At 37.7% G+C, this 13,783-nt stretch overlaps 1 protein-coding gene across 1 annotated transcript in view; it reads left to right on the top strand.

Annotated features, from left to right (window-relative positions):
* HEPH (hephaestin) overlaps nucleotides 1–12,826 on the top strand; it is an 82,702-nt gene extending 69,876 nt beyond the window's left edge. The window contains exons 16-20 of the mRNA XM_043570332.1: nucleotides 1,386–1,611; nucleotides 4,361–4,500; nucleotides 5,421–5,583; nucleotides 8,547–8,591; nucleotides 10,689–12,826. Coding sequence (XP_043426267.1) covers nucleotides 1,386–1,611; nucleotides 4,361–4,500; nucleotides 5,421–5,583; nucleotides 8,547–8,591; nucleotides 10,689–10,921 — 807 coding nt within the window. The 3' untranslated portion in view covers nucleotides 10,922–12,826. The remainder of the gene's footprint in view (nucleotides 1–1,385; nucleotides 1,612–4,360; nucleotides 4,501–5,420; nucleotides 5,584–8,546; nucleotides 8,592–10,688) is intronic.
* Nucleotides 12,827–13,783: the final 957 nt, after the last annotated feature.

Genomic DNA, 13,783 nt, shown 5'->3' on the forward strand with positions numbered 1-13,783 from the left:
AAAGACAATATTGATTTCTTGGAGGTGAGTCTCATAAATGGGCAGAGCCCAACCCTGAAATAATGCAGCCCAGAGTTTGGGGAAAATTCCTCAAATGTGGTACTTATTTTAAAGACAGAAGGAGGGATGAAGGGAATAGGTAGCACCATATCTTTGTCCTAAGGGTTTTCTTCTTTGTTTCTTTTCTTTTCTTTTTCCTTTTGAATCCTATAGGTGAGTATGTTCCCATTTAAAAAGCCTAGGATTGGTTGTCAAATAATTGGAGTTTTAGTCCCAAAATTTGTTTCAATATTGCTTTTGGAGTGAATTTCGATAGGGCATTATCTCCCCATTTCCTCATCTGGAAAATGAGTGTATCTATCTATCCAACCATTCACAACCATCTGTCAGCAATAATTTATTGAGAGACTACTATATTTTAGGGATTTTATTTGGTGCTTTGGTTGATAAAAATGTAAGATACAGTTCCCATCTTCAATCATATATATATATATAATTAAATATATTATAATTATAATAAATAACAATATAATATAACATAAATTAAATATAATATAAATTTATTTTTACATATATTTATTTATATAAATATATATTATATGTATATGTAAATATATATTTTTTTATATATACAAATAAGTAAAATACTAACAGCTCCTTAAAAAAAACATGTAATAGAGGGGTGCCTGGGTGGCTCCGTTGGATAAACACCCAGCCCTTGACCTCAGCTCAGGTCATGATCTCACAGTTAGTGGGTCTGAGCCCCACATTGGGCTCTGCACTGGCAGTGCAGAGCTTGCTAGGGATTTTCTCTCTCCCTCTCTCTGCCTCTCCCCTGCTCATGTGCTCTTTATTTCTCTCTCTCAAAATAAATAAATAAACTTTAAAAAATAATAAAAGAACCCATATAATAGTACTGTGAGGGGATCATCAGGGAGTGATCACTTTTGGTTGGAGGAGATGATTAAAGGGAAGCTGTAGAATGCACCACAATGAAAGCTACATGTATTTCATACTTTAAGCCTTGAATACTAAATAGCAGTATACCTTAAGATAAGGTATGTGGCAGAGGGAAGGCATTATACAAAGAAGAAACAACATAAGGAAAGGCACTGGGTTGTGAAAGTGCCTTGTGAGTTTGGAGATCAGTGGATAGGCCAGCCTAGCTAAAACATAGGTTGCATAGGTACCTCTTATCTGTATCTCAAATTATTGTGAGGATGAATTCAGATAATATATTAGAGTTGCCTATAAATGTAAGACATTATGATCAAGTGCTGAGTACAGTAGGCTTGACTTAGAAGTCAGTCTGGCACCATGTACAACACTGCTACCCAGGAACAACTCCATTTGATTTACTGTCTTCCCCTTCCTCCCATCCTCAGGACATGTATAGTGGTCTTGTTGGACCCTTGACCATCTGCCGAAAGGGCATCCTGGAGCCTTATGGAGGACGGAGTGACATGGACAGAGAATTTGCCTTGTTATTCTTGATCTTTGATGAGAACCAGTCTTGGTATCTAGAGGAAAATGTAGCAACCCATGGGGCCCAGGAGCCAGGCCGTGTTAACCTACAGAATGAGACTTTTTTGGAGAGCAATAAAATGCATGGTCTGTAGAAAATAACCTACCTTTCTTCCAAAGAACTCCCCATTGGTTTCATGGAGGTATATGATAGGCCCATCACTACCTAAGGGAGCATAATTGAAAGTATGGGAAAGTAGGAAGGTGGTATGTGGGCAAATTAAAAGAACTGTCTCCTACTATTGTACATTTATATACACAAAATATATAAATAGTCAGCATTAGATCGGGTGCACATAAAGCAAGAAGCTGACTCTGTAAAGTTGTTGTAGTGACACCAGCATACTTTAACACACTAGAAAAGAAAGATGGAAATTTGTGACTCTCAATGGACCTGGTAGGTTGGTTGTTTAGGGTCCTTCTATTTCAAAATCCTGAGTTTAGTCTCTCAATATCATTTTATTTCTTTACCCCCCTGCATCTGGAATGTACTTTCTCAATAGATTCCAAGATAGACAAATTAAGGACAGCTTGTCTTTTAGTCTAATTTCACAACAAAGTTTCAATTTACAAATAGGAAAGAACCTCAGAGAAAATAATGCTGGATTTATATTACATACAATGAAGAGATTTTGATGCTTGAATGGATTTTGGAAGAAAATTGTGCATCCAAGCCTTCCTTTGTTTCAAAGATCTGTGTAGCATTTCACAAACAAAAGAAAATCTAAAATAAGAGTGAGAACTTAAATACATTTAAATGTGTGAAGTGATTTCTCACCATCCTTTCTAGTGTAATATTTCTTTGACGTGAGGATAAGGTGCAGCTTTTTTTTTTTAATTTTTTTTCAACGTTTATTTATTTTTTTTGGGACAGAGAGAGACAGAGCATGAACGGGGGAGGGGCAGAGAGAGAGGGAGACACAGAATCGGAAACAGGCTCCAGGCTCTGAGCCATCAGCCCAGAGCCTGACGTGGGGCTCGAACTCACGGACCGCGAGATCGCGACCTGGCTGAAGTCGGACGCTTAACCGACTGCGCCACCCAGGCGCCCCAAGGTGCAGCTTTGATAGTGATTCCAATGGAACTCAAAATTAGTATCTCATTGTCGCATTGATTCTAGCTATTTCCCCTTGCTGGAGATAAAAATGATTCACATTGAAATAGAAGATTCACAAACTGAACAATGTGAACTTTGTATCTCCTGACAAATCAGAGAAATTAGTTGCCCAGGGGAAAAAGGGAATTAGGGCACATTTACAACTTGCTAGTGTCCATTTGTTTGGTTAATGCCCATTTCTATCTGTTTGTTTATATGTTCATTCATCCAAACTCCTCAGACATCAATCCATCTACTTATGTATCAGGAATTTGTTGAACACTTTCTAAATGCTGGTACTGAAGATAGAAAGATAATGTTATATTCTGAGGGAAAACAAATAATATATCGTTCCTTTCCCTTCCAGATTCTTGAAACAATTGAGAAAAAAAAAGAGATGCTTATGACCAAATGTGGGCTTACTGAGAAGGAACTAATTAGAACTAATTAGTTCTCCTGAGAATTAGTTCCTGAGAAGGACACTGAATTTATTTCTGAAGCTAAATGGGCTTGCTGATACTCCTCCTGCAAGGAATAGATTTTCTACCTTGACATTGATATAGATAAACAACAATAGCCTCCCCTTTGCAGCAGTAGAATCTTCTCTACAATGTAATATTAAATCAATTTGAATTATTTTCTATGTCAAGACTGATTCAAGAGAGAGAAGATTCACAAAGGGTAGAGTTGAGCATCTTTAGTTCCTTTTTTACAAATTCACAATTTGATTGGGGTAAATAAATGACAGGTTATAAATGTTCCTTCCATTATTTCCACTCTTGAAACGTAGAGTAAAAATGACTTTCCCTCCATAAGAATATGTGGGGCACAGGAATGTGCTCTGGGCATAGTCCTGACAATATGAATTAACATGGCTATGAGTAGTTTGTTGTCTTTAGAGCATAGGATGTGGCCTGTGAAGAAACAGATAATGAAGCCTATGCAATTAATATAATTATTAATTCCAAGAATATTGCAAGTACTTTTTATTTAACATGTATTGTAGGCTCAGGTGTCTTCTGGGTGCTCTGAAGAATATAAGGAAACTATATTAGTATAGTATATACTTTCATTTCCTGCTTACTAGGAACCTATAGTCCAGTTGGGGATATGAGCTTCCACCAATTTAAAGATAGGTAAGTATATAAGGGAGGTTTTTGTGACTTCCAAATATGGTACAGACAGTACTGGGGGAGTTCAGAAGTAGAAGTAAATGAAGGGAAAGAGAGTTACTAAGAGGAGCTAGATCAAGGAAGTGTTCTTGGATAAGGTAAAGTTATGATTGGGCTTTGAAAAGAATAAAAGAAGGCAGGATTTCTAGGGGGAAATATCAGAAGCATGAGCAAGGACACAAAGAACATGAATATGGGGCCATATTGGGGATGGTGAATAAATCACCTTCATTGGAAAAAATGTGTTAGATAATGGGAAATGAATATGAGAAGGTGGTTTGGCCTTATATTGTGAAGGACCTCGTTGGCTGAACTAAGGAGCTTGATCTTTTAGGCATTAGGCATCTATTATAGTATTTTAAGCAGTAGAAAGAAATGGTCAGATTAGATATTTAGAAAGACCACTCTTATAACACCAATGTGTAAGATAGACTTATGGAACGCAAATGTTATAGAGATTAGAGAAATTAAGAAGATATTGTTATCATCAAACATGATAGGGACTAGCCCTAAGGCAATGGCAATGGGAAATCAAAACAAAAGATATGAGACTTTTTTTTTTTTACAGCCATTAATGGAAAGCTCTACAGCAACCTCAGGGGTCTTACCATGTACCAAGGAGAACGAGTGGCATGGTACATGCTGGCCATGGGCCAAGATATTGACCTACACACTATCCACTTCCATGCAGAGAGCTTCCTATATCGGGTGAGCTGGCAAAGGGCTGAGTACCTCAGGAACAATTAGAGGAATGCTTTGACAGTCATTAAGGAAGAAAGGGATAGCTTCTTAAGGAACAAGATAATAGTTAAAAGAGGAGAGGTCTTGTACATGGAGAATTGAACTGGGAATTCTAGTTTGGCTGTGTACTCCAGGGTTAGTCACTTCCCTCTAGTCCTTGGCTTTCCCCTCTGACATAGAAGAAATCAGTAGCTCAAAGGAAAAAAAGAAGAAGTGAGTAGCTCATTTGTGGTGTAAGTAGATTGAAGAAACTGAAGTAATTGAACATCAGTCAAGGACTGGAGTTCCATTAAACAGTGATCCTAAGAGCAAGAAATTTCATAGTGATGTCTCAGAATCTATGAAAGTTCTTAATCCATTATAAGAAACTTCAATTCAGAAGCTACATGGAACAACATGTAGGTTTTGAAAAAGAAGTTTTAGTCTTAGGAAAAGGGGGCAGTTGAAGGGAAAGGGAGTTGAAGGCATTGATATAGATTTAAAGATATAGAAGTGTGATACAGATGATAGCATAGAGGAGAAATCTAAATTGAGATAAATTTCTAAAGGAAATAAGTAGTTCCTTCCTAGGAGTCAAGGATTAAGCCAAATTCCCCAGATGTCAGCATGATGAAAAGTATGGAGATTCTAATTTTAGCTCCCAAAGTGTCCTTTGGGACACTTTAAGGAAAAGTAGGAAGATAGGGTCTCCTCTGATGGTTCAATTTGTGTGGGCAGATTTATAGAGGAGATGGATCAGTTGTACTTGTTAAGCTGCTCTCTGATCTATGAATCTTGGAGCCCCATGTCCCTGATTTGTACATCCAAGTTTTTTTTTAGCTCCTATAAGCTCTAAGATGAACTCTTTACCCTTCATTTCTTCTCTTCCACCCCAATCTCTTTTGCAGAATGGAGAGAGCTACCGTGCAGATGTTGTAGATCTGTTCCCAGGGACCTTTGAGGTTGTGGAGATGGTAGCCAGCAACCCTGGGACATGGCTGATGCACTGCCACGTTTCTGACCATGTCCATGCTGGCATGGAGACCCTTTTTACTGTCTTGTCCCAAAGAGGTAAGGTATAACTTCCCCCAAGATTGGAAATCTTTGAATACTTTATGTAGTCTACAGGAACCAGATAATCCCAAGAAATTCCTTACCCCTGTCTTTCTGATCCCAGAAGAACCAGGACTTAAGACAATGCATGCCACACTCAGGTGTTCTCCCAACTATATTTCTCATTCTCCATTGTTTCCTTGCTCCTTCCCCATCCTAATTACTTTGACACTTGTTTATTTCACATGGGTTGACCCAGCCTGAAATTCATTAGGCTCTATGCATTGTTGCTTAGCATAGATTTGCTTCCTTTGAAATATATTTCATTTAAATAGAAATCTATTATTTTAGGATTCATTAGAAGTACTCACTATTTCAAGAAATCTTGCTAATGAGTTCTTTAAAAAATAAATATAGTTCTAATAGTCACCCCTTAATTGATTTGTTTTGTGGAGCTTGTGAAAAAGTTCTTTCTGTATTGGAACAACTATGTCTAAAGCTAGATGGACATATTGGTCTTTAGTTATGGCTTATCTCAGAAAGAGTTGCTACCAAGGGTGCAAAAAGGTTTTGCCTTTTTTCTTTTTTAATATGGAGAGTGAATTGCTGGGTTGGTTTCTTTATCAGTCAATTTTTGATCATCACCAAGAACATAAAAGTTTTGGCTGGCTATGGATTTTGTCTTTTGGTCATTAATTGTTTAGGAATCTCTTGACCTGTGTCTAGGATTTTCGGTCATTGGCACTCTATCAGCAGAAATACAAAGTTTGAAAATGTCTTTGGGCTTTTAAACAAGCTTAGCAAACCAGGGTAGAGAATACAACTCTGCTCTTTACCCCCAGGGAAAGAGAAATTTTCCATTATAATAACCTGTATCTTTGAAAAGCTTTGTTCTCTAGTAATCTATACTGCTAAAATGTGTCTTCAACTTACTACTATAGTACTATTCCTTACTACTCAGATAGGTACACAAAACTCTTTGTTGTGTTTTGTCAGCCCTTAGAAACAAAGTCAAGTGATAAATTGATGTGTCATCAAGATGCTATAGGTTCAAGACAACAGGTTTTGCCTGTGTATAGTAATGGGTCATCCAAAATCTGGACCATTTCACAAAATTATCTCAATATATAACATCAAAGAACTTCCATGAATAAAGATAACTCATATCTCTCTCTGACAATGAGCCAGCCTACAAAGCCTACCTATTTGCTTTTTATTGTTTGTTTATACTTCAAGATAGTCTAATTCAGTATTGCTCCAACCACATATATGCTACCTGGCCAACCAGAGGGAATAGTTGTAGACAGGGAAGAAAGGGCTAATTGTTGAAACAACGTTCCTGATGAGGAAACAGGGTATGAAAACCAGAGATAAAATGAAAAATTAGACTGGAATAGATTTTTTTTTTTACTAAAAGAAGAGAAGACAGAAAAGTAAATGATCATTGTATAAGTTTGGGTGAGGAGTCTGACAGAAAGAATATTTATTTCCTTGTCTCTGCTTCATTTGTTCATTTGTGGGAGAGAATTCATCTGCTTAGAGTGAAGGATAGAAAGTAGGATAAGGAACTTGAAGAGAGTGGGCTAAGGTTTGAAATAACCACTTTAGGAGATGGGAAAACAAAGCTTACTCTGAGTGATAGAAAATAATTTATTGGCAGGAAAAATTGAGGGCTTAGTTAAAGTTTGACACAAAGAATACTTATCTTTACAATTACATGATTTTTATACACCAACATTCAGCATACCAGACAAAACACAGAGAAATCATACTCACTGTGGTTTCATCAGTCAATTATAATGCTCCTGGTAAGTCAGTAGTTGAAGTGATAGACCATAGAGTCTAGCTAGACCAGGAATGGGGTAAACAAAAAAAGGCATGATAAAGCTGACAGTTTGGGAAAAAATGGAAGGATCCAGGAGCTAGAGATCTGTATGAGGTGATGATAACAGGTTAAATGGAATAAGTATCATTACACTATGTAAGGAAGAGGAGGCTGTTGTTAGATTTTATATTTCTGAGATGGAGCAGTTCTGAATAACAAGTTCAATGTGGCCATGGGAATTGTTAATAGAATTAGAGTAGATATAAAAGTTGTTGGAATTGAAAGGTACAGAAACTGTGAAGTTTGAAGGATGAATGGGTCAATAGCTATGGTGGGAATGGAGGAATGGGAAGACTGAGTCAGGTAGCAAAGATTTCCGGGAATGAAAAGAACTACTAGGTAACAGTAACAAAAAGTGGTTGTGAGTTTTGTAGTCGAAAAATATAATCTTCAAAACAGATATTTACCCCAAAAAGGGAGGAAAAATTATCTAAAAGCAGTATTGAGAGGATATAAAGGAAACATAGTCCTCAGAGAAAAGCTCAGCCTCATTAAAGCAAGAAGAGGAAGCAGTGTTCTCAAAAGGGTTTGAATATGTAGGGATGTAGTTTTGACAAGGAGCAGAGATTTATTGAAAGGAGGGTGGGAAAGGGTGACAAAGAACACAAGAATGTGGGTAGGAAATATCAATCAATATGTACATAATGGCAGAGGGGTGACTTACCTTTTGGACTCCTAAGCCTATGTTTTTGCTTATATTTTTGTCACTACTCAAAACTAAATACAAGCGTCCGACTTCAGCCAGGTCACGATCTCGCGGTCCGTGAGTTCGAGCCCCGCGTCAGGCTCTGGGCTGATGGCTCGGAGCCTGGAGCCTGTTTCCGATTCTGTGTCTCCCTCTCTCTCTGCCCCTCCCCGTTCATGCTCTGTCTCTCTCTGTCCCAAAAATAAATAAAAAACGTTGAAAAAAAATAAAAAATAAATACATATGCCAATAATGACTTTGACCATAAGGTAATTAATTCCAGGCACCTTCTTTTTGCTTAGGATACTACAGAGAAATTCCTCTATCCAATGCCAATGCCCACAGCAAACCTGTGGATTGGTAGGAAGAATAACAGCGCTAACTAACCTCTTTTTTTTTCTTTTCTACCAGAACACGTAAGCACTATCACCACCATCACCAAAGAGATTGGAAAAGGTAGGAAGGATAATGCATAAACTGTGTAGTTATATGTGGTATGTACTTGGGGGGAGGTGTAGTGCCTCTAGAAAATGAGATTCACTACCAAAACATGGACTACAATACTAGCAGGAAGCACCCTGAAATTTCTGTAATACTTCAAAAGTCAGGAACCCAAGGTTCAGTTTTTCTCAGCATATTTATTCTCTCTGTCCCCTATTCCCAACATCCTAAGTTAGGGAAAACAGCCTCACCCCAGTTGAAAGTTGCTATCTTAGCTTCTCACCTAATGTGTGAAGGGGGGGGTGTGGATTCAAGGTTTCTTTGGGTTAGACATGAAGGAGCTGTAACACAGACATAAATTATTCACAGAGACAGTATGAAACTAGTATAAATACCATACAGTCTACATCAGCTTTTTTATTCTTGTTTCTATGGAATACCAAATAGTTGACTCTTTGGAACCAGCCATTTCTTCCATTCACAAAAGTAGAAATTATTTTCCTACCTAAACTAGGTCCAAATAGTGGGCCTTACCTACCTCACTCTCCCCCATCCCATTTGTACATGGACTGAGAAAGTCTCAGAGAGTTATGAGAAGTAGAAGGGATTCTACAGACCATCAGTTTAATATGGGGATTTTTTTCAGCTCTGTTTTGAAAAGTCCTAATGATCTCCCCAAGTATTTTATAAACTGTGAACCAGGAGACTAAGGTATGTTTTGGAGGGATTGGGAATAGTAAAAGTGAGGTTGGGATAGTGTAAACTCTTGGTCTAATAAAGCCCAAAAATTTTCTACATGAGAAATTGAGAAATGGAAAGTAATTTGTCCAAGATCACAAGAGGAGTAAGTAGTAGAATGTAAACTTAGAACTATGAAGTTTCCAGCGTCCATTTTAACTCACACTTCATCTTTTCTTATTTCTTTAATAATGTTCATTTATCCATTTATATATTTATCAAACATGTGCTGAGTTCCAGGGAAACCAAAACAAGTAAGATATTACTATCCAGGAGATTTTCATCTATAAATTGAATGAGATACAAAAACAATAATTGCATTGCTGGTATACATTGTAAAAAGGGGCAAAACGACAGCTATTAATTATTGTTCATTTGCTATCTTCCAGGTGCTATGCTAAATATTTTATAAATATTAGCTAATTTAAATATCACAATAAACCTCTGACCTAAGTATAGTTCTTATAATCATTTTATAAAAAAGGAGACTGAAGTCCAAAAGTGAAGGAGATAGTTCACTTGGCCCAAGCAAGTAAATCATGAGAATACAAACAGTACAGATACTTTGGGAACACAGAAGAAAGGACCATTAACTGACCTCAAATGTAACATTTAATATGCGTATAGAAAAGTGAAGAGGGAGAAAGGGTGGCCTGAAAGAGGGTCACCTGTTCTTGGAAACAAAGAATCAGTTGCTGTGGCTAAAGAGTATAATATAAAACCAAAATGGTAAGTTAGAGCCTGATTGTGAGAGTTGGAATGCCTAGTTTGATTCATAGCTTTGCTGTGTAGGTTAATTGGAGATCACCAAAAGTTTGTATGTCAGTAACTAAAACAATCATATTATTTCACCTCGAAAGATCAATGTGACATCAGTGTATTAATACTCAAAGAGCTGAGAGACAAGACAGCACAGTGGTAGGCTGTTGTCATGGTACAAATAGTCAAATTGAGCATTTATAAGCTAGATGATTGAGTCAAACTGCCTTCTTGAAAATTCCACTCATTGCTCCCAATTCTATCCTCTGGAAACATATAAACCAAATCCAATTCTTTTCATTGTTAGCTTTACATCACAAACATTTTTATATTTGAAGAAATATATCAGGGCCCTTTCTACTCAGTTTTAGTTCTTTCCATGGGGGTAAAGAACACAGTGATTCCTAAGGGCTTTCTTAGCAGTGACTTCCTGTTACACAAATTCTTTGTAACCTATAAACCTGTATTCATCAGCTGGTGTTTTTAGGGATAGGAGCAATTCCTCTGCCCTATGTTGATGGAGTTATTTCCTATTTCCCAAGAGTTGACCGCGAATGGTGCCACATTAGAGTACTCTCCAGCTCAGGGTGCCATTTTTCTCTTGTTCTATTTCAGCATCAATCCTCAGAAACACTGGAGAAGGCAATGTGAGAGTGCTGGGCATGTGGATCCCTGTAAAGAATATTGAGATACTGGCTTCTCTTTTAATTGCCATGAGTATCATTCTCCTCCTCATTGCTCTAGCTCTTGGTGGTGTGATCTGGTACCAGTATCGACAGAGAAAGCTACGACGCAACAGGAGGTCCATCCTGGATGACAGCTTCAAGCTTCTGTCCCTCAAACAGTAGCAGATGGGTCCTGCAACTGCACATCTTGAATGCAGTCCCAGCAGGTCGTGCTCTAGTAACTAACTCCACTGTCAAAGGGACATGAGTGGTAGAGAGGCAGAGCTCATCTGGGAATTTCTTCACTTATTTACTTACATGGAAATTATGTACCTTCTCTTTTTCTTTATTTTTTTTCTCCACTTGGGAAGCTGGGGCAAGAAAATCCCATATTATCTTATATCACAAATTTCAACAGCTGGATTATATCAACCACTGACACTTGGAAGATCTGGAAATTACTAATAGCCTATTCTTCTTACAAAGTAGATACCTAAGGTAAAATCAATTGATTAGGTTTTTATTGCTTTTTCAGAACCTAGGTAAGTGAGCTGTGAAGATAATCCACATCTAAACTAAGGGCTAACAACATGGGCATGATGGAGAATGTGTGGGGTGGGATTTGAAGATCCAAATTTTATTTTGATTCTCCTTGGAAATAAACTATTTTGGAAAAGAAGCAGATGGAATATTATTGCTATGAGCACCTACAACCTCTGGAGCCAGAAGCTTCTCAGGAGGTCAGTCTTCAAAATTTCTGGCACAGTTTTCCACTCCATACTGTAGGCAAAAAATACTGTATGTTAAAGTACTTGTTAGAACACTATAAGAGTGAACATGGTGATTTTAATGATCTCTGTGGCCTCTGGGAATCTGTGACCATGATTGAAACAAAGAACACTCACTGGGAGGGGGTATAATATGGGTCTAGCTATCCTTTTTGTGGGGCCTATGTGTTTGTGTTTTGGAAAAAAAAAACTAAGTCAGACTGGTGGGTACCATCTTGTAACACATAGGTGCCAAAACACTTTTGAATTCTAAGAAAATTTTCCAGAGAGAAACAGAAGTCTGAGACAAACCTTAAACCTATCCACTGGGCAAGGTGAGATGGGCACCAATCTTGTGGACTCTTTGGCAATTGGGCATATGAGAGGTCTACTTGCAATTTTTGGAGTTTTTTTTAAATAGGACAGACTCCTTTCTGGTATCTTAAAGCAATATTCCTTTGTTGCCTGTAAGTTCAAGCCTCTCTGAAAACTTGGTGGGAGACCACAGATGAACAAGATGTAGAGTAAGGATGAGATAGGATGATCCACCCTCACTATATATCCATAATACCATTTCACATGGGAAATGAAGAAAAGAAAACATTAGAAGCAGAATTAAGATAATAACTGAAATATGTACTGGTTTACACTTTACAAAACATCTAATACCTGATTGCATTTAACTCGCCTTAGCTTTATCAGAGTGATACTTTGTTTTATATTTGAGTAAACAAATGATCAGAGTAATTTTATCCACGGGCATTCAACTAGAAGTTGAGCAAAGATTCATGTCAATCTATTTGACTCCAAATACTTGTTTTATCCTGGTGTATCATAGAAACATCCACCAATCTCCATCCTTTGTATCCATATTAACTGCAATTTTCTCGTCTTCCCAGCCAATCTCTCTGCCTAATTAGGTATCCTATACAGATCAAATGTAGAAACCCACAGGGCTAGTATTCAGTTGCCATATAATGTTGAAGGTTGGAAGAGAAAACATGGTTCTGAGCCTATTATTCATCTTGCTTTACTGTGGTCAGTGGCTTTCTGGTGAGCTTTACTGGAAATCTCAGAAACATAACAGGGGAAGGAGATGATGGAAGGTTTAAATTGCTAGTTATAAAATAAAATGGTGGGTTATTTAAGCCATTGCAAAATCAATGCACTTAAAAGCAAACAATTTTGGTCTATGGTAAATGTGGAGGTTATTGAAAACCCAGTGCGCACTGAGGACTCGAGTCAATTAATAGCTATGATTTGCACACAACTGGGATGTTACCTTGGTCATGGTCATGAATCAGAGACAAAGAAAAGTAGGTGGAATGAGGATAAGTTTCCTCTGAGGATGTAACCCTCCTACAGTTTGGGGAAACTAAGCTCAAGCATATATATATATATATATATATATATATATATATATATATATTTGTGGTGGTTTTGCTCCCAGTGGGGATGTAGAAGATGTTTTTGATAATTAAGTGACACTTCAATTCGTTCAGTTGATCAAGCCAGAAATCCCCAAAGTAATCACACTGGTGAGCCTTGTCTGTTTGCCTCCTAAATTGGTATAACTGATTCACTTGTTTGTATCTTTACTGCTACCACCTCAGTCTAAAAAACAACCATCTTTTACCTGGACTAGAGTGGTAGCCTCATTATTACTCTCCTTTCATTTACTCTAGCCCTTCACATTTTATTCTCCATGCAGAAAAGTGATGTTTTAAAAATATAAATTGGGCTTACTTTTCAGGTGAGATGCCACAAACTCATCTGTGTTTAATGATAAATAAACACTGTAAATAATGAAAGAGGCAATAGGAAGACTGAAAAATATAGAAAGAAAATGGCAATGTGGAAAAGAACAGGATGACAAAGCAACTGGGTATCTTTCCAACATCCAACCTAGCAGAACACAGACCGACATCAACGAGGAATCCTAATGACAACCCCAGATGGCCCTGGATACAAAAAGGGGGATTGAGGAAGAGCTCTGCATACATCAAATAGGCAGGGAAACTGGTATTCATCTCTTTTGGTCAGAGACTCCCCGTTCCTAATTAGACATTGGGAAGGACCTGCAGGGGGAATCTCAACATAGCAAGCTGCCAAGCCCAGGAAGCAATTTTGCTGCGAGCTGCAATCCCTTTCACTATCCAGAAATAATAAGTGGCTCTGTCAGGGATAAACAAAAACACTAGTGACACCAGAGAAACCAAGCAAACCAAAATCCCACAGCAAGGTCTCTGAAAATTACACTGTCATTGGAACACAGAAT

Source organism: Prionailurus bengalensis, chromosome X (assembly GCF_016509475.1).
Source record: "Prionailurus bengalensis isolate Pbe53 chromosome X, Fcat_Pben_1.1_paternal_pri, whole genome shotgun sequence".
NCBI classification, from domain to species: domain Eukaryota; kingdom Metazoa; phylum Chordata; class Mammalia; order Carnivora; family Felidae; genus Prionailurus; species Prionailurus bengalensis.